Source organism: Tenrec ecaudatus, chromosome X (genome assembly GCF_050624435.1).
Source record: "Tenrec ecaudatus isolate mTenEca1 chromosome X, mTenEca1.hap1, whole genome shotgun sequence".
NCBI classification, from domain to species: Eukaryota; Metazoa; Chordata; class Mammalia; order Afrosoricida; family Tenrecidae; genus Tenrec; species Tenrec ecaudatus.
The window spans coordinates 45,505,719-45,524,717 of NC_134548.1; the positions used below are offsets into that span (position 1 = coordinate 45,505,719).

General features: G+C 39.5%; 1 protein-coding gene across 2 annotated transcripts in view; it reads right to left on the bottom strand.

Annotated features, from left to right (window-relative positions):
* Positions 1 to 18,999, bottom strand: part of MED14 (mediator complex subunit 14) — a 73,513-nt gene that overhangs the window by 39,577 nt on the left and 14,937 nt on the right. For both annotated transcript variants that reach the window (XM_075538616.1, XM_075538617.1), the window contains exons 4-13: positions 15,075 to 15,248; positions 14,375 to 14,504; positions 13,093 to 13,221; positions 12,674 to 12,781; positions 11,911 to 12,043; positions 10,193 to 10,343; positions 9,582 to 9,693; positions 6,313 to 6,438; positions 4,639 to 4,717; positions 1,496 to 1,655 (exon numbers count right to left, since the gene is read on the bottom strand). In XM_075538616.1, coding sequence (XP_075394731.1) covers positions 1,496 to 1,655; positions 4,639 to 4,717; positions 6,313 to 6,438; positions 9,582 to 9,693; positions 10,193 to 10,343; positions 11,911 to 12,043; positions 12,674 to 12,781; positions 13,093 to 13,221; positions 14,375 to 14,504; positions 15,075 to 15,248 — 1,302 coding nt within the window. The remainder of the gene's footprint in view (positions 1 to 1,495; positions 1,656 to 4,638; positions 4,718 to 6,312; positions 6,439 to 9,581; positions 9,694 to 10,192; positions 10,344 to 11,910; positions 12,044 to 12,673; positions 12,782 to 13,092; positions 13,222 to 14,374; positions 14,505 to 15,074; positions 15,249 to 18,999) is intronic.

Sequence of the window (18,999 nt, forward strand, 5' to 3'; positions counted from 1 at the left end):
TTATAAGTATATTCTGAAAGGTGCAAGACAAAGAAAAGGTCAACACAGCAGGGGCTACCAGTTGAAGGTGGGAAGATTTGATTATAGAGGGGTGCAGCATAAAGGAATTTGGCCAGGGATATACTGTTGTCTGTCCTGATTGAGATGGAGGTTATAAAACTGTATGCATCCATCAGGATTCACATTGAAGTGGTGGAATTTTCACTGTAAATCAATTACAAAGCTGACTTCCCCCTCCCCTCCAAGAAGAAAGGTAAAACAGTAGCAAGAAATTTAAAAGGAGATCACCTTCTGACTGTCCATTCCTATGTCTGCATCACCGCTAAGTGATAAATCAAGACGAGGAGTAGCATACATTCAGTTTTGGTCTAAACGACACGAGACAAATTATGGCCTTTTAATAAATCAATGGCCATCAAAACTAAAGCCTGGCTTTTGTCGATGCTAAATAAGATCAGAAAATAACCAGTTATAATTTTATTTTGTGTCAGGTTCAACATACAAGATCTCTGTGGGTTCACAGCTTTGGTTATCATACATGCATTTTGCATATCATTTCACATGTAGACCAGGCAGCTGAGAACTTTACTGTGCTTGGAAATTCTTATTCCTGAACACTACTCTACATAGGTAATCAAATGCAAAGTTATGTTAGGGTACTAGCACAGGGTGCCCTTTTCAGGTGGCTTCTTTCAAAAGTATAGGTCAAAACCTTGAGAAATTCAATCCTGTTAACTCCAGCCAACAATTTTAAATTATACCTTCAGATACCTGAGATTCTTAGCCAAAGATATTTATTTGGAAAACATAGACATGTCTATAAGATACTTCAAATTCTTGCCAATTTTAACCAGGTTCTCAAAGATCTCAAAGACACTCCCTGGAAAATATCTAGAAAGGCACAAAAAGAAGGGATCTCACTGTGTTCTAAAAATACTAGAGGGCTTCAAAAAGTTCCTGTGAAAATGTGACTATCTTTTCATCCCATGTTGCCACAAAGCTTTTTGATGCCCCCTCCTACATGCAATCATTAACATGAAATCCACTTTCAATCAATCAGGGAGGAGGAAAGGAAAACAAAGCTCTACTTCGGCTAGCCCGGATTTAAGAGACTGTATTATGGAAGTGCGCACTCAATTAAAACCAAGTAAAACCCATTTATCTGACATCCAAACATCTCCAAACCTTCAAGGTAGGTCCCAATGGTTTTCTTCTTAGACAGAAACTAGACCCATTACAGGAGCGACTCTATGGCTAGGGATAGAGCCGTATCTTCCATTCCGCAACAGTCTGACAATTACACCTTTTCTTAGAGAGATGGTTTCCCTCTCTCCTCCATCCCTACCCAAATAGAGAATCACTACAGGACAGTCGCATATTCAATAAAGGTCATTTTTGCCAAGTAAACAATATAGCATTCAAGGCACTCATAGAATCACTGAACTTGATCCCCTGCCCCAACCCCACCCAAGTCATCTCCCCCTTGCATACTTACAATGTAGTATTGTGGAAGCCGGGTGAGTTTAATAAACAACTTATTCTTAGAAAGTTTACCAATGGGATGTGTTGAGTAATTGGAAAGCTGTAATGTTTCACTGCTTATGGTAGGCAGATGTTTTATAGATTGTTTGCAACGCTGCTGTCCAAGCCAAAACCTTAATTTGAAAGAGATAAGTCACATCGTAAGATATTCTTGAAACTTTCAATATGTGTTGCTGATTTATAAATAATCAGTAAAAGACCCATTACTTTGAATTTAACTGAACAAGTCAAAACATTGGAGGGTCGACTCCACCTAGAAGTGCCTTAGGACACAGGCCAGGTGATCTGATTCTGAAAACCCTACGGAACAGCTCTACTCTACACATGTGGAGTTGCCAAGCGTCTGAATTGACTTGACAGCAACTAGCAACAAGTCAAAGAACATGAGATCATAATGAAAAATCATTTCTCCACAGTTTCATATTAGACTGTCAAGTTTTTGCCGTATTTTAGGACATTTAACTGCAATGTGAGTGATGATGATTAGTTCCAAGGAAAAATGAACTAATAAGGCTTATTCGTTTATTCGCTTATTATAGGAAATGGCAGAATTCCGATGGCTCAAGGATAGCAACACTAACCTTGACATTCTTTACAAAATACCTGAAGTATTATGAACCAAATTCAGATTCCAACTCAGAGTGACCCTACAGCACAGAGCAGAACTGTTTCTTTGAGTCTGGGGGACTTTGAATCTTTCAGGAAGCTAACAGCCTCATCTTTTCCCCATGGAGGGACTGGAAGGTTTGAACAGTTGACCTGGTAATTAGCAGTTGAATGTATAAATCACTGTCACCAGAGCTCTCATAGAGCAAAGTAAAACAAATTATGTGCATGTACATATATATAACTGTGTTAGTCCTAACAACTGTGTAGTTTCTAATTTTATGAAATATGAAGGTAAGTTAAGTGTTAACAAAATCATAGAAACCTTTAGTAACAAAAAAAACATCAAAATGTGAATATATTGCTTCTCCACATATCCTCCATTTAAGACTATACACTTTTAAAAAGCATGGTTTCTATATCTCTAACCTTTCCCCAAAAATTCTGCACTCTTCACTGTACATTAAAATAGCAATTTTGGCATCCTTGATAAGATTCACATTCTATTCCTTTTCCATGTCCTTTGAGTTTGGGGAACAAAAAGAAGTCTGAATGGGCAAGACCAGCCCTGTGGGGTGAATGGAACAATGTTTGCCATCAAGAAGGTGATGGGAAGAAAATTCCGTAGCTCAACTTTCCTGGCCTTTTTGTCACCAATGCAGTCTTCTATTCTCTTTAAAGCTCAACCTCATTAAGCCCATGTAATCTTCCTGTGTGCCACTAAAGAAAATCTAACAAGATTGTGCTTGAGGGATTCCAAAAATCAGTCACCATAACCTTCTGATGTGACCTCTCTGACTTGAACTGAAGCCAGTTTTGATGGGACCTTTTTTCAGAAGGAGGCTAAGGCCAGTGTATTATGGAGAGCACTCATCTGTAGCCAGCCACTGATCACAGAGGTTTAAACACGATTCGTTTGGAATATACTTTTGTATATGAACTGGAACCCATTACCTTTATACTTACCCTGGTGTATTACTATCTCCCTGCCACGTTTATCCCAAGATACTGGATAGAGTCTGGCATCAAGGGTTATAACTAATGTTCTTGGAGGTAACATAAAAAGTTGCCTGCCCCTATACTAAAGAATCCCTATACATTACACTTTCTAGGGTTTTATACTGTATATGTGTACTATGGAACTCTGGTGGTGTAATGGGCATGTGTGTTGTGAAGCTGATCACAAGGTGAGCAGTTCAAAACCAGCAAACGCTTTGGAGGAGAAAGATGAGGCCTTTTATTCCTATAGTCTCAGAAACCCACGAGAGCAGTTCTGCCCTGTCCTATCAGGTTTCTGTGAGTGAGAATCAACTGACGGGGATGAGTTTGAGATGTATAACACATAATGAAACATCTCTTGCTCTTCCTCTAATCTTTCAGTTAAGCCACCAAATATCGCTCTGATGCTTTCACTTCTGTCATTTTCTCGGTCTATCCTTAAGGAGGCTAAGAAACGGTAATGTGTGAAAAAGGAATTCAGAGACTATTTCACAAATTCCTACTAACCCACAATGAGGTAAGTACAAAAATAATCATAGGATGAATCTAGAGACAACAAAACCACAATATTCAAGGTTATGATAAGGTACAAGTCAGTTCTGGTACTGTAGCATTCCAGTGGTAAATCACATGTTGTGTTCACTGCACACCAGTCACGCAGAGTAAAGCCATGTTATAATATGTGGCATTTAAAGGGAAGTCTACTATTACTCAAAAGTGCATAAAATCTAGAAACACCTTTTGTTAGTGGTGGCAGGCAAATTTAACTACAACTTTACAAGTTACGATGTTAGAACGCACTACTGATGAAGGAATAGAGATGAATTTCAAAAATACGACTACAGCATCACTGGCTTCATTTTGGATAAAAATTCAAAATGAGTATGTCAATCTTGCTGAAACTGCTCTACAATCTCTAGTTCCATTCATATCAGCATATAGTAGTGAGATTGGTAGCTATACTTTGTAGTTTATTGAAAGAAAATCCAAGAATCTGTTGCGATCTCTATTATCTCAAAAAAATGTGTATGTGTGTTCATGTATCTCTTTCAAACATTCAGAGGATTTTGAGACAAACTGAATGGCAGTTATTAGAGAAGTAGACACTACTCTTTTGAAAGTGTCCTCTGGTAGATTCGTACCATGGAGACTTTAGATAATTATAATTAAGACTGCTGCAGAAACCACCTGACACAGTAAAATGCAATGTGGCGGTGATTTGTACAGTACTTGTACATGAGAAGATGGGTCATGGAAAGAAAGTTGAGCATCATAGCCCTCAGATCTACATTTTTTCCTAGATGAAAATTTGATACCAGCACTGTTATCTTGGACCAATTCCAAGAAAATTTAGATTCGAAGACAGCAAAGGCGTTCAAGTTTCATGTCAGGAATCTTAAGGACAGTGACTGGTCACAGTAACACTAGAGAAGCAAACATCGTGGTAAAAACATTTTCATTTTCAGTCTTGAGCTAAATAAATTAGCTTACTTAAGTTGTTGAATCCATGGGATAATCTGCTTAACATCATCATTCACAGACTTCTCCATGTCATCTAACATAGCCTGGTCTGCAGAACAAAGGACTTGATTAATTACTTATCATTAATCACATGTAAACATGACACAAATCGCTCTCTAGGATTACAAAGCCCAAACCATCAGTTTTTAAAGCAGAATAGTGTGCTATTTTGACCCAGACAAAAGCTAAATGCACCCCTAGATATAAATCAACCTGATTTGTTTTCCCTCTTGACATTTAGCATGAAAATTATTATTATGGCAACCAGTGAATCCAAAAATATTTACTAGCAAGAAAAAAATGATACCATGAATTCTCAGTCTGCATTTTCATTCCCAAAAGTTTTAGTCTAATCCACTGATATTTTTGAATTATCATAAACACTTAAAAGCTCACTGCATTATGGGATTTAGGACCTTAAAATATATCGAAACTACAAAACCCCAAAGAGTGTTTCTTTAGTAAGCACACATGGTCTGTGACACGAGCAAGAGGAGTGAGATGGTTAGTTTGTGAAATGCGCTACTTTCAGCCTTTAATAACACTGGGAAATGAAAGTAACATACAATTATTTCAATATGAAAAAGCAAAAAGAAAGAATTAGAAGAGTAAATTGCCTCTACAATAACAGGAATTGCCAATAGATGCCGCTTTGCCGCTGCTTTCATTTGTAAATGTTTAGGTGCTTTTAATTCATAAATATGTACTATGCTAATAACCAGGAAAATGACTAGATACTTTTTTTTAATTGAAAGGAGTGGGGAGCGGGGATGGAGGAGGAAAAATGAGGAGCTGATGCCAGGGGCTTTAGTGGAGAGCAAATGTTTTGAGAATGATGAGGGCAATGAATGTACAAATGTGCTTGACACAATGAATGGATATATGGATTGTGATGTATGTGCCCCTAATAAAATGATTTTAAAAAGAACTAGAAAAAGAATTGAAAGAACAAACATAATTGCTTTATTGGTCTAGCAACAAAGCCAAAGAACAGTCATTTTTAATGGTTACTTAGCTATCGCAAATGTGATTCAAAGTATGTATCCAGTTTTCCCATAATTTTCTCCGAGGGAAAAAAAATCTCTCAGTCATACGATATAACCAGAAAATTCTTATTTTAAGCACTCTGTCTAGGTTGATATTAATGGCCACGATGATAACTCATTCAATACTATTTCAATACAGAAACACTCAGTTCCCTAGTGAGACATTATTTCAGAACTTGGCAACAAAATAAACCAGAAATTAGATAAGCCAACAAGTTAGTTAGATTTTCTGTCTCGGTTATATGAACTTTTCATTACTAGCCAGTAAAGAATTCCCTTCCTCCCAGATTCTGAACTCCAAGTTATCTTAGACATTTATACTATCCTAAATATGTTCTTCAGTCACGTCAATGGGGAAAATCCAAACTGAGCTATTGGATGGAGAGCTACAAAACACTAGGCATCAAAATTATTCTTTTAACCCAACAGGAATATACTTCATATCAGGAAGTTTAATTACTGGTAAATAAAAATCCAAGAGTACTTAGGAAGAACAGAGGGCCAGGGTATAGACATGAGCCATACCTACCTTCTATACTGCTGACTTCTGTCACTTCTAATATTTAATACCAAGTGATTATATGATCTGATAGCTTACCGAGTCCATAAAGCATCAACTGGAACATTCCAGAATGCAAATCTACAAAAACGTGTAGACACTCCGAACTATTGCAGGGCTCCAAGACGGGAACAACAAGGGCTGGAAGTGCAGTCTCTATGGAAGCTGAACAGTTAAGAATAAAATTAATTTTTAAAATTTATTTCTACCTGAATACCTCCCCGTCAGGCTACTCCCCACCCAAAAAAAAAAAGTATATTTCTCAGCAAGTCAAAACAAAGCAACTATATAACAATCCTCAATGTTGGAAGAAAAACATGATTTTGCAAAATTTGGACTAGTACTCTATTTCCATTCATATCTCAAAAGGAAGAATAAAATGTGGAAGTTGACTTAGAACAAGTGAGTGCATTTTCATTCCGTAGTTTATAGTGCATTAGAGTTTCAGGAAAGAAAGAAAATCAGCTGTTTGGTATAAGACATAAATTCCATCTATGGCCTGAAGATTTTCAAGGCCATTCTTTGCAAAAGAATTTCTGGCATATTTTAAAAAGGAGTCCTGGTGGCAGCCTCTCTCTCACTGCCATCAAGTCGACCCTATAGGTCAGGGTAGAACTGCTCCTGTGGATTCCGGAGACTGTAACACTTCATGGGAACAGAAAGCTTCATCTTCTGCAGAGCGGTTTCTAACTGACCTTTTGGCTAACAGCCTAACCAAACTGTGTACCCACTATGCTACCAAATTGGCTGGTGGTTTGGACCCACCAGTCACTCCGTGGGAAAAAGATGAGGAAGTTAGTCTGCTTCTATAAAAATTTACAACCTTGGAAACCCCATAGGGCAGGTCTACTACCTCACAGGATGACTGTGCTGGAATCGCTTTGATGACAATGAGATTCAATTTACTCTTGGGCATTTGAAAACATTATTAAATGGGGGGGGGAGAGAGACACCACAGCCCCATTCCCAGTCATTGTATACATTTTCAAGGCACAGAAGAGATAAGGACACAGCAATTGCTAAACATATATATCCCCAGAGCTGCCAATACACTTGATAGGGAATTTCACATTCTTTCCACCAGGCCCAATTAGCTTGTCCCTTAATCCCCAAATAGGCAGAGCAAAATCCCAAGCTGAGTGAAGCACTGAAAGCACTCCAGTTCCTCCACAGCTATGGCATCCAAGAACGCCAGGGAGGGCAGTAATGGAGGCAAAGACTTGCATCAGCCCTGACTGCTCTGGGTTACTTTGTCAAGCAACGCCAATACCACCTTTTTTTCCCCACACATCCCATCGGAACGAGACCTGGCAGTCTGCTACTGTAAGATTTACAACCTTGGAAACCCACATGGGCTGTTCTACTCTGGCCTATAGGGTTGCTAGGAGTCGGTGAACTCCATGGTACTAGGTTTGGAGTTGGGCACATATACCAAGACATTCCCCAAACCTCAAACTCAATGCCATCCTGTCCATCCCAATGGTCCTGCTGGGTTTCCAAGATTTTACATTAGATAGTGGGATAGTTTTCTGGGACAAGGAGCCTGAGGCTCCTAGTCCTGAAGATGATTTCATGCCAGAGCTTGAACTAGACTAGTTTGAGATTTTTGAGACACACCAGAACCTGAACTGACAGGGGATTTATTTGGAATTACATAATGGGCTTCAGTGAAGAGGCAAGGAAGTAGACAGATTCATCTTTCTCCCACAGAGGGGCTGGTGTATTCGAACTGAGGACCTTGTGGTTAGCAGCCCGTGAACAGCCTACACTCTCACACTAGAGCTCCTTAACAGGCCATTAGGAGGAAGAAAGAACAAGTTCTGTGAAGGACCTTCAACCTTATTAGTCAACAAAACCAAAACCAACTCATAGGGGAAGTTCTACCCTAGTCTCTAAAAAATACTCCTGTAAGCTTACACTTTGGCTGGTCTTAGACTCTTTTTGTTCATCTCTAATCTTTCACTTGTCTTGATCAACAGTTGTGTATAAATATAAATTCCTGTTCCTGACAGTCTGCCTTTCCTTCGGGCAGCGTTTTTACTATATGGAAGCACTTTTAACCCAGGGCTCCCAATACCTACTAAGAAGCTGCTTCCTCTAAGTATAATGGCTGAAACTGGCCTCCTTATGTCACCCAAGGAAAGGTTGTTTCCTTTAGGCACAAGGAAACCACAGCCCCAAGCAATCAGGGTCCAAAACTCTCTGCCATTGAGTTGAAGTCGATTCCAAGTGACCCTATAAGACAGGTTAGAACTGTCCCTGTGAGTTTCTGAGACTATCACTCTTTACGGGAGTAGAAAGCCTCATTTTTCTCCCATGGAGTAGTTTCAAACTGCTGACCTTGCAGTAAGCAGTCCAACTCATAACCACACACCACTAAGCCTCCTACAAAAGCAGATACCTACATTTTATCCTACATTATTATGGGTGATAATACAAAAGTTCTTAACTGCCAGGGAACTGCTGAGTATCCCCCCACCCCCCCGAAAAAGAGTCAGTAGGTCAATTAAGTCTGGGAATCTAATGCCTTAGAGCAGGGGTCCTCAAACTTTTTAAACAGGAGCCAGTTCACTGTCCCTCAGACCTGTTGGAGAGCCGGACAATAGTTTAAAAAAAAAACTATGAACAAATTCCTATGCACACTGCACATATCTTATTTTGAAGTAAAAAAACAAATGGGACAAAAACACCGGGTGGGCCGGATAAATGTCAAGATTCACATGAAAAGGCTACAATAGCTTCCATTTCAATAGGAAAAACAAGTTTTAAGGAGAGTCAATACACAAACAGTACAAAAATAAGACCAGGTTAAATAATAAATAATAGGAATTTTAGAAAGAGCTTGGTAGGCCACAAATTAAAATATAGGAATGCCCAGCCTCTTCAACAAAACCAGTATACAGGTAATCCATCCTAGATTTACGATGTAATTGAGTTACAAGGAACTCAATTTAAGGACTGTTCTTTTGGTACACTGTTAATGATACAATATGTTGGATTTGGCTTGTAAGTAATTTGCTGGCCTTATGTTATTCTCATTACTAACATATTTTTGATATGTTCAATATTATGGTTTCTAATGATACAGCTAATAAAAGGCAGTAATAATGCAAAAAACAAAATAAAATGAGATATTCAACTTATGTCACAATTTATAACAGAGTTGTGGGAACTGTGGGCACAGAAACCCTTTGTAAGTCAGGGACTACCTGTACCGGGCAAAACATCCTATTAAGAAAAATGGCTTATAAAATAAAAGTGGACAGTAAGTTAAACAAGACAGAAATGGCAATTTTTTATAAACCTACAGTTTTCGTTGCCATTGAAGCCTCTGAGAATGGCCTTCAATTCCTGGAGTTTCTGATGAGCCCTTGCATGGACGCTGTCAATCAGGAGTTTTTCTATTGATAAATGATCAATCTGCATCAGTAAGAAGAGACACAGAGGGGTAATTTAAGAGTGTTTCACTTTGACAGCCTAAGAGAGTTACATGACTGGAAGTACATGCTACTAAAATCACACTGACTAAAATGTTGATCAGAAAAAGTAAATTTAGATAAAGTTAAAAATTAACTTGTATGTTGCTGATACCTTAAAGCCTGTAATCAGCATTCTGACAAGTATGGATCAAAAGATACTAATCAGTTGTCAGTGAGTAAATGCAAGACTTTAAAAAAAAGGTGCTCTGATCTAAGCTATAAAATTTGAAAGAACATCTTAAACATTATGTACAGTATCAGATCTTTTTTTTTTTAATCACATACATCATGAATTCAGAAGTATAACATTCACATAAAGTTTCATCAAAACTTTAGGGAACAATGACATATTTTAAGCAATTTGTACTTTAAGTATAAATGCTAAGCTAGATTACATTCATTTAATCATGTCAAAATGCAAATACACTGAGATCTTTTACCTTCATTGCTCTTTCTACTAATTTGGAATCAGAAGCTGGCAGGGGAGGGTCATGAAAAATTTGTAAAGGCTTAGAGACATCATTCTCATCGATTCTAATTGTAACTTTGTGAACAGATGCTGTCCCAGTTTTCCTCCCAAGAATCTGTTGACTTAAAAGGAAAAACAAACAAATACGTTCAGATCTTTTTACAGAACAGCCTGTTAATTTTTGGAATAAAATAGAGACACTATTTCAGGAATCTTGGAATCCCTGATGCTTAGCTGCTAATGGGCAAGAGGGCAGTTCAAATTCATTCAGAGGCGCCTCAGAAAAAAGGCCTGGTTGGGGGAACCGATTATAAGGATCTACATGTGACCTACTCCCTGGGAGACGGACAACAGAAAAGGGGGTGAAGGGAGACGCCGGATAGGACAAGATATGACAAAAGAATAATCTATAAATTACCAAGGGCTCATGAGGGAGGAGGGAGCGGGGAGAGAGGGGGAAAAAGAGGACCTGATGCAAAGGGCTTAAGTGGAGAGCAAATGCTTTGAAAATGATTGGGGCAGGGAATGTGCGGATGTGCTTTATACAATTGATGTATGTATATGTATGGATTGTGATAAGAGTTGTATGAGCCCCTAATAAAATGTTTTTAAAAAAAAGAAAAGAAAAATGGCCTGGCAATCTACTTCCAAAAAGTCAGCTATTGAAAAACCTATTCTGACACACAGGAGTCAGAATCCATTCAGTGAAAATTTTTATTAGTTTGTTTTTAATTGTGTCCATAGCCAGAGGCTAGAACATGGTCCACTTTGTGGAAAGAATAAAAGAATACTGGGAAGACAGCTATCCTGAACCCAATACAATACTTCATTTACTGCATTACGTGAAAAAATGTTTTTAATCATAAAATTTAAACATAAAAATGCACAAAATCCCAAACTATACAACAAAAACAACCTATTTTCAACACGGTATCTGTCCACCTCTTATAAAAAGTAGGAATATCAAATAAAGTTCAAATGGGGCATGAAGGCTTGAAAACTGCCAGATCCCAATTTCCCCCTAAATTCAAAGAAAAGTATCCTGTTATGCAGAGCAGAGCAGTCTCACTACAATCCGATTTACAAAGTAGAGAAGTAACAGGATAGAACCCAGGTATAAAGGCTCCTCCTCAGTACAAGGAGTAGCTATTATGGGTATGTTAAAAACAGAAGAAAATGAATGTTTCTAAATGACACTCAGTCTATAGTAAAGATATGACACTGTTAAGCATAGTCATAAAATGTCACTTAGCAAAAAAAAAAGAAAGTCACTTAGCCGAACTGCCAAATAAGTCTTTAAAAGGCAAATTTCAAAATGTAAAGCCATGAGATAAACAAACAGGCTTTTAAAAAAGATGTTGAAACATTCTATCTTTAAGCAATATGGTCAGAGCCCAGAAGAAACTAATTCCTTAAATGTTTTAACAATGGCTGGATCTTAGTACAAACAGGTAGATAGATGACTATGTATTTAAAACATGCCGTGTTTCTTTAAAAAAAAAAAAACAGTATCAATTATGAATGTCTTTATGTGGTCTGTGATACCATCAGACCTTACTACATAAAACTCCCATTAACCGAGAGCCAGGGGCATATTGAAACTGAAGCAGGACAGAACAAAGGAGAAGCAAAATGATGCGAGTATTTTGCCGTTAAGACCATGAACTCACCAGAACCAATGATACTTACTTCCACACGGAGAGGGAGAGGCACTTTCCAGCATGATACCTTTCCACTTGCACAAGGTCACCCCACCGCTCTCGGATTAACATCAGAGTTTGGGAATGTAGCACTTCTAATTGCAGTGATAAGCAGAACGAATCTGGTAGCTCTTGTTAAGCAAATCCAACAGAATATTTCATTCCAATAGTCAACCAAGTACCTGAGAATGGCACTGAACAGAGGCTCTAGTCCCTAACATTTGTCTAGGAAGGTAATTTCTAGAATAGTACTTCTCCACTTACTTAACCTAAAGAGGGTTATAATTTGTGATCACATTTTAGAAGAGTTCTCATGTTTAATGTGAACAAATACAAGCTCACTATAGAGTTCAGGTTCCCCCTCAACTCATCCTAGTTTAGAGACTATTTTAAACTAAACACTAATTTTTGCTTTTACCTACAAATAGCAAAATTTAAAACTTGGTCTACAATAAAACTCACTCAACTGACTGCCATCGAGTTGATTCTAACTTGTAAGTGAGCCTACGTGACAGGGTAGAATTGACCCTGTGCATTTCGGAGACTGTGACTCTACGGGAGTAGAATAGGATCATGACTCCTGTAGATGGATCACTGTTGTTCACACTGGCCAGTTCTCCAGTATGACAGTCACTTGAATGGGGGTTGGGGTAGGCTGATATTTCAGAAGTACAGACGAACGGACAACACAGAGAGGAAAAGGAACAATACAAAATCTTTACAAGTACACCCCTCAAATTTTAGAAGGATACGTAGGCAGTTGTACATGTCCTGAAGAGGTTTCTCATCAGCAAAGAGCCTAGACTGCACCAGCTGATGGATAAAATTGATTTGCATACTATGAACCAACGCACGTCCATCTTCCGTTGGCAGGAGGAAAGAAGGTGATTAATGAGAAAGGTTTTTTACAGATCAACTAAGGAAAAACCTACAAATGGTAGAGTGAAATGAAACTAACACACATCAAGAAATACTTGATCTATGGAAACTGGAGAACATTCTACTTTCAGACACACAGACTTCTCTGGCCAGCGGGCAGCTAGCTACAATACGCTTACAATGTGTGTCAAATGAAAGAATAAAGTACTTAGTACAGGCATTACTCTGCAGGAATGTTTCAATAGTGTACAAATAACCAAATACTGAAATCAATGCAGCACTCAGGATTTACCTCCCGTTTCCTTATCCTCAACCAGAATTTCCAGCTTGAGAAGACGCCATGGCACATCAGGGTCATCGCCCATCACAGTCAAGGTAGCTTCAAATTCTCCTTCAACTCGAAACTTCACTCGTCCATTGGCTTTTAGAAAAGGAAGAAAAATTGTACTTTGCTAGAAAAGCAGGAGGTTGCTTTTTGGGTTTTGAACTTGGGAGTGTGATGGTTTACAGAGCAGATCATCAGTTTTCCATTTCCATTCAACAATTCACACACGTTCCAGTTGGATTTCATTCACTGCAATCCCCTCTATGGAACATAACCCCTCCCAGTCTCCTCCCTGTAGTTCCTGTCTCCTTTCTTCCTCCTTTGCTAATGGTCAATTATTCTAAGGTATGTACATCTCAATAACACTAGTCTTACACACCTGTCCATTGTTGGCATGAAAACTGAGCCATAGGGGAGTTTAGTTCCAGACAAGGATAGCCAAGGACCACAGTCTTAGAAGTTCCATCAGTCTTTATCCAACCAGCGCAATTGGTCTCCTTTATGGCTTTGAGTTTTGTTCCACATTTCCCCCCACTCTGTCTATGTGATCTAATGTCATTCCTTTCAGAGCAGTTGGTAGTGGGAGCCAGGCACCATATCTAGATCTTCTGGTGTCAGAGCTATGGAGACTCTTTCACATTGTCCATTAGTCCACTAAACTAATTGTTTCCCTGTGTCTTTCAATTTCCATTATTATTCTTTCCTCCAGATAAGGAGAGACCAATATTAGCACCTTAGAAGGCTGCTCACAAGCTTTTAAGACTCAGTGGCTATTCATCAAAATAAGAAGGAGACTTTGTAGACTATGTTATGCCAATTGACCTTGGTGTCCCCGGAGACTATGGTTCTGAGCCCCAGATCAAGTGATGCATAGAACTTTCAGTCTTGCTTATAAAGAAGTCTCAAAGGAATGAAGGTTCTTTCATAAGTGTCCAAATACTTCAATGGTTCAGGCATAAGCTGTAGCCAGCTTCCAAGTTACTCATCAAACTAAAGGTAACTCCTAACATCAACACCCAAACTCTCTTGGGGCTCCACTTTGGAGCCTCTTCTCTCTTCACCTCGAGCTGGCTCACTTACTCAATAGCTTCAATGGCCAGTCCTGTATTTTGGGGTACTACAGAGAAATAAGATGGCTAACAATTCACAGCATCAAAGACCACCCAAATTGGTCATCGTAAGGGAGCATAAAACAAACATTCTAACAAGTCAACTCTTAGAGAAAACAGAAATTTCAGAAGGTACATACCAACTGTAAGATTCGCTAACTGAGGAGGGAGATCTGTGGTGACAAGCCGATGTCTAAGAATCTGGTTCAGCTGATGAAGAGTGGTTTGTTTCTCAATTTTGGTGATTGGATCTGGAGGAATAATTTTATCCTACGAAAACAGTGAAGTGCATATTTGATCATGCACAAAAAGGCCTATTTTACCTGTGCTTGCCAAGAGAACCTCAATCCTCATCTCTGCCGTCACTATCGCACATTTACAGAGAGCCGGTAACTCCCCTAATCACCTAGCTCTGTCACTAATACAACACTATTGGCTGTGTGCTCCATTTATGAAACCAACTCTACAGCACTGGATGTGACCTTTGCCACCTCTTAAAAGTATAAACTATATCATAATAGCACCAAACTAGTAAACTACAACAGCAAATTAAAAGATCGCTTCTAAAAAAACTACTGGCGTGGTTTTCCCATCTATAATTTGTTCCGTTCCCTCTCATTCACCGTCCACCCGGCCCAGGCCCAAAATAACAAGTTACTTATTTTGATAACTAGTCACATTCTGGGACCACCCCTTTTTGGACACCCCCAGTTTTCGTTTCAGAGGAGAAAAAGCAAACTACATGAAGCATTTGTTTCAAAAATATGGAGCAGCTTTATGCAGAAGCCAACGGCTACAGTTTATAGACTGTTTCTAAGAACGTGGGGCATAAGCACTTACCCTAATGCAGGTTGGCAGCCGTGGATAAGACCCAGTAGTCAGTACATCAATGGCATATGGGATGGCAAAGCTGGGTAGGCGCGCATGGACCAAAGCGTCTCGAGCCAAGGAGGCCAGGCGGTCAGCTGTGTCCACAAACAGGATGGCTTGCTGATCTAAAAAACTGGAAATCATCTTGAAGGCAAAAGAGGTGTGCGCATTAGGCTTCCTTGAAAGGGGTCAGCTTTTTACACTTCAAGTGTAAATCATTTACTCGTTCGAAGGTAATCTTCTGGGGAATTAAGATAGATTTTCTGTATTGCAAATTATTTCTTAACGTTTCCAAGGAACTTGAAGAAAGAAATGAAAACAAGAGTATGTAAAATGAGAAACAATTCTTTCATCACTTAAAAGGCTTACCACTTTCTTTCCCCTTCCTTAGCAGTGGGGGCACACACACGCAGTGGCAGAAATGAGGGGAAATGGGATAAAAGCAGTCTAATCTTACAGGCTTCTATAATTAGCTGGCGATGGAGTACCTTGGACTCTGGACCCAGACTGCCTTAGTCTGAATTTCCTTCTGCAACTTCACAGCCATATAACTTTGGGAAAGTTATTTAGCCTACCCCCTGTGCCTCAGTTTTTTCAACTACACAATGAAAACAATTTGATCCACAACTTCATAAAGTTGTTTAGAGGTTAGGAATTACTGCAGATAAAAGCTGTATAACCATGCACGGAACATAGGAAACACTCAATGAATGTTGCCCATTATGAGATGGAGCCCAACTTCATGCCCCAAACGGGCGTCCTTTCTATTAAGTTCTCTATGAAATGCATTTCATAAGGAAGTCTGAGTTGGTTGCTCTCACAGCAGAGTGAAAAATATCCCTCCAATCTTTTCTCATCCAGCTCTATTTATTTGGGAACAATACTTGGAATTCTCTTCTCTCACATACTTCAAAGAGCCAACTCCCACCCAGACTTCAAGCTAAACATTGATTCACTTCATTTAGTCTTCCTATCTCCAGATTCCTGACTTCCCAACCTTGCTCCACTACCTGAAAATGTTCAAATCAGTCAGGGGTTAAAGGAGACTAGTGGCGGGTGAGAGTGAGAGTACAGGTTGGGCTGCTAACTGCCAGGCCATTTGTTTCAAACTGTGGTATACATAATCTCACGTGAACTTGTGGAAGTGTGGAGTCTAGCCTGTCAATCAGATCGCAGCTTGATGACCTCATTTGGAAGCATGAAGGCGATAAATAGCTCAGTGAAGGTGGGACACACACTTCCTGTGAGAGATTCTTGTTGACAAGCCACATGGAGACAGGCTGATGGCAGCCAGAACTTTGGAGATGGAGGAGCCACATGGAGACCCACACCAGTGCTGAGATGCTGCTACCACCACTGGATCCACAAGACTTTCCACCCACTGGACTGTGATCTTCCTGCATTTAGCGTCATTGCATGGATGTGAGTTTAAAGAGGAATTTACAGACTAGTATTGACATATGGGGTAATATCAGACTTATGGACTTGATTTGGACCAGGATGGGATGTTATCTTTTTAAAAAAAAAAACCTTTAATTATTTTATTGTATTGGTGAACTTTAAAGGCTGGGATACAAATCTTCAACTATTTTTTTCCTAAAATGTTAAATACACAAAAATCACATTTAGAAATAAAGGCTAATCCATGAAAGGATCGCTGAAGACAAATGGGTGCATAAGCAAATGTGGCGAAGAAAGCTGATGGTGCCCGGCTATCAAAAGAGATAGTGTCTGGGGTCTTAAAGGCTTGAAGATAAACAAGCGGCCATCTAGCTCAGAAGCAAAAAAGCCCACATGGAAGAAGCACACCAGCCAGTGCGATCACGAGGTGCCAAAGGGACCAGGTATAAGGCATCATGCAAAAAAAAAAAAAAGAATATGTGTGTGTGTGTGTATATATATATATATATATATATATATATATACACCACATTGAATGAAGGGGGAAGTGCAGAGTGGAGACCCAAGGCCCAAGTGTCGGCCATTGGAGATCCCCTCATAGAGGGGTTTAGGAGAGAAGATGGGTCAGTCAGGGTGCAAGGTAGTACCGACGAAGAGCACAGCTTTCCCCCAGATCCTGGATGCTTCCTCCCCTCAACTACCATGATCCGAATTCTACCTTGCAGGGCTGGATAGGGCAGAGGTTGTACACTGGTACATACGAGGGCTGGAGGCACAGGGAATCCAGGGTGGATGATACCTTCAGGACCAAGGGTGTGAGGGGCGATGCTGGGAGAGTGTAGGGTGAGTGGGTTGGAAAGGGGGAACTGATTACAAGGATCCACATGTGACCTCCTCCCTGGGAGATGGACCGCAGAGAAGGAGGGGAAGGGAGACTCCGGATAGAGCAAGATATGACAAAATAACGAGGTATAAATTACCAAGGGCACATGAGGGAGGGGGGAGCGGGGAGGGAGGGGAAAAAAAAAAGAGGACCTGATGCAAAGGGCTTAAGTGGAGAGCAAATGCTTTGAGAATGATTGGGGCTGGGGCGGGGAATGTATGGATATGCTTTATACAATTGATGTATGCATATGTATGGATTGTGATAAGAGTTGTATGAGTCCCTAATAAAATGTAAAAAAAGAAAAGGGAAAAAGAAAGAAAGAAAAGAAAATGATTGGGGCAGGGAATGTATGGGTGTGCTTTATACAATTGATGTATGTATATGTATGGATTGTGATAAGAGTTGTATGAGCCCCTAATAAAATGTTAAAAAAAAAAAAAAAAAGAAAGAAAGAAAGGCTAAAAGGAGCCATTAGCTTCAATATGGGTCTATCTTACTGTGTGGGGTTTTTTAAAATCATTTTTCTATTATTTGTCTCCTCCAAGACAGTTTTCCTCAGTGTCTGTGTCTAGACTCATTGTCCCACTGATAGACGTTTTGTCTAGTTTGATTTTTTATTTTTTGGTTATTCAGGTACAATTGAGTCTGTTCTGATTCACAGTGAACTGGTGTACCACAGAACTAAGCATTGCCTGGTCCTGCATTATCCCCACAACTGAGTCCATTATTGCAGCCACTAGGTCAATCCATTTCCTTGGCAATCTTCTTCTTGTATTTTTAAAATTTCTTCATTTTTTTATTTCTTTTAAAAATCATTTTATTGGAGGCTTATACAACTCTTATCATAATCCATATGTACATCCATTGTGGCAAACACATTTGTACATTTGTTGCCCTCATCATTCTCAAAACATTTTCTTTCTACTTGAACCCTCAGTATCAGCTCATTTTTTCCCCTTCCTTCCCACCCCCCTCCCTCACAAACCCTTGATAATTTATAAATTATTATTAGTTTTTTATGTCTTACAATAATGGATGTCTCCCTTCACCCACTTTTCTGTTGTCCATCCCCCAAGGAGGGGGTTATATGTCGATCCTTGTGAACAGTTTGCCCCTTTCTCCCCCACCTTCCCCTTCCCCTCCTGGTATTGCTACTCTCATTTTGGTCCTGAGGGGTTAATCTGTCCTGGATTCCCTGTTTCCAGTTCTTGTCTGTACCGGTCGGTGTAGGGATATTTTCTTAATGTACAATTGCTCTTTTATATAAAACTCTCTCTTATACATGTGTGAGTATCTATGAATTAGTTTATCAAGTCTACCCAGACTAACACACAAACCCACCAGCTGTTCCACAGGAGAAAGTGGAGGCTGTCTGCTCCAGTTAAGAGGTACAGCTTGGGAAACCCTATGAATTGAAATCGACTTGGCGGCCGTGGGCTTTGGTAAGTGGCTAACTTAAAAACACGGCACCCAGAATGAACACCACATCATGCACTCACATTTTCTCAGTATTTCAACACCTTGTATTGGACTTCCACAACACAGAGACAAAACCAATTTCTTTCATCTTGAAGATGAGAAAATTGAGGCTGAGTTTAAGATGTATGC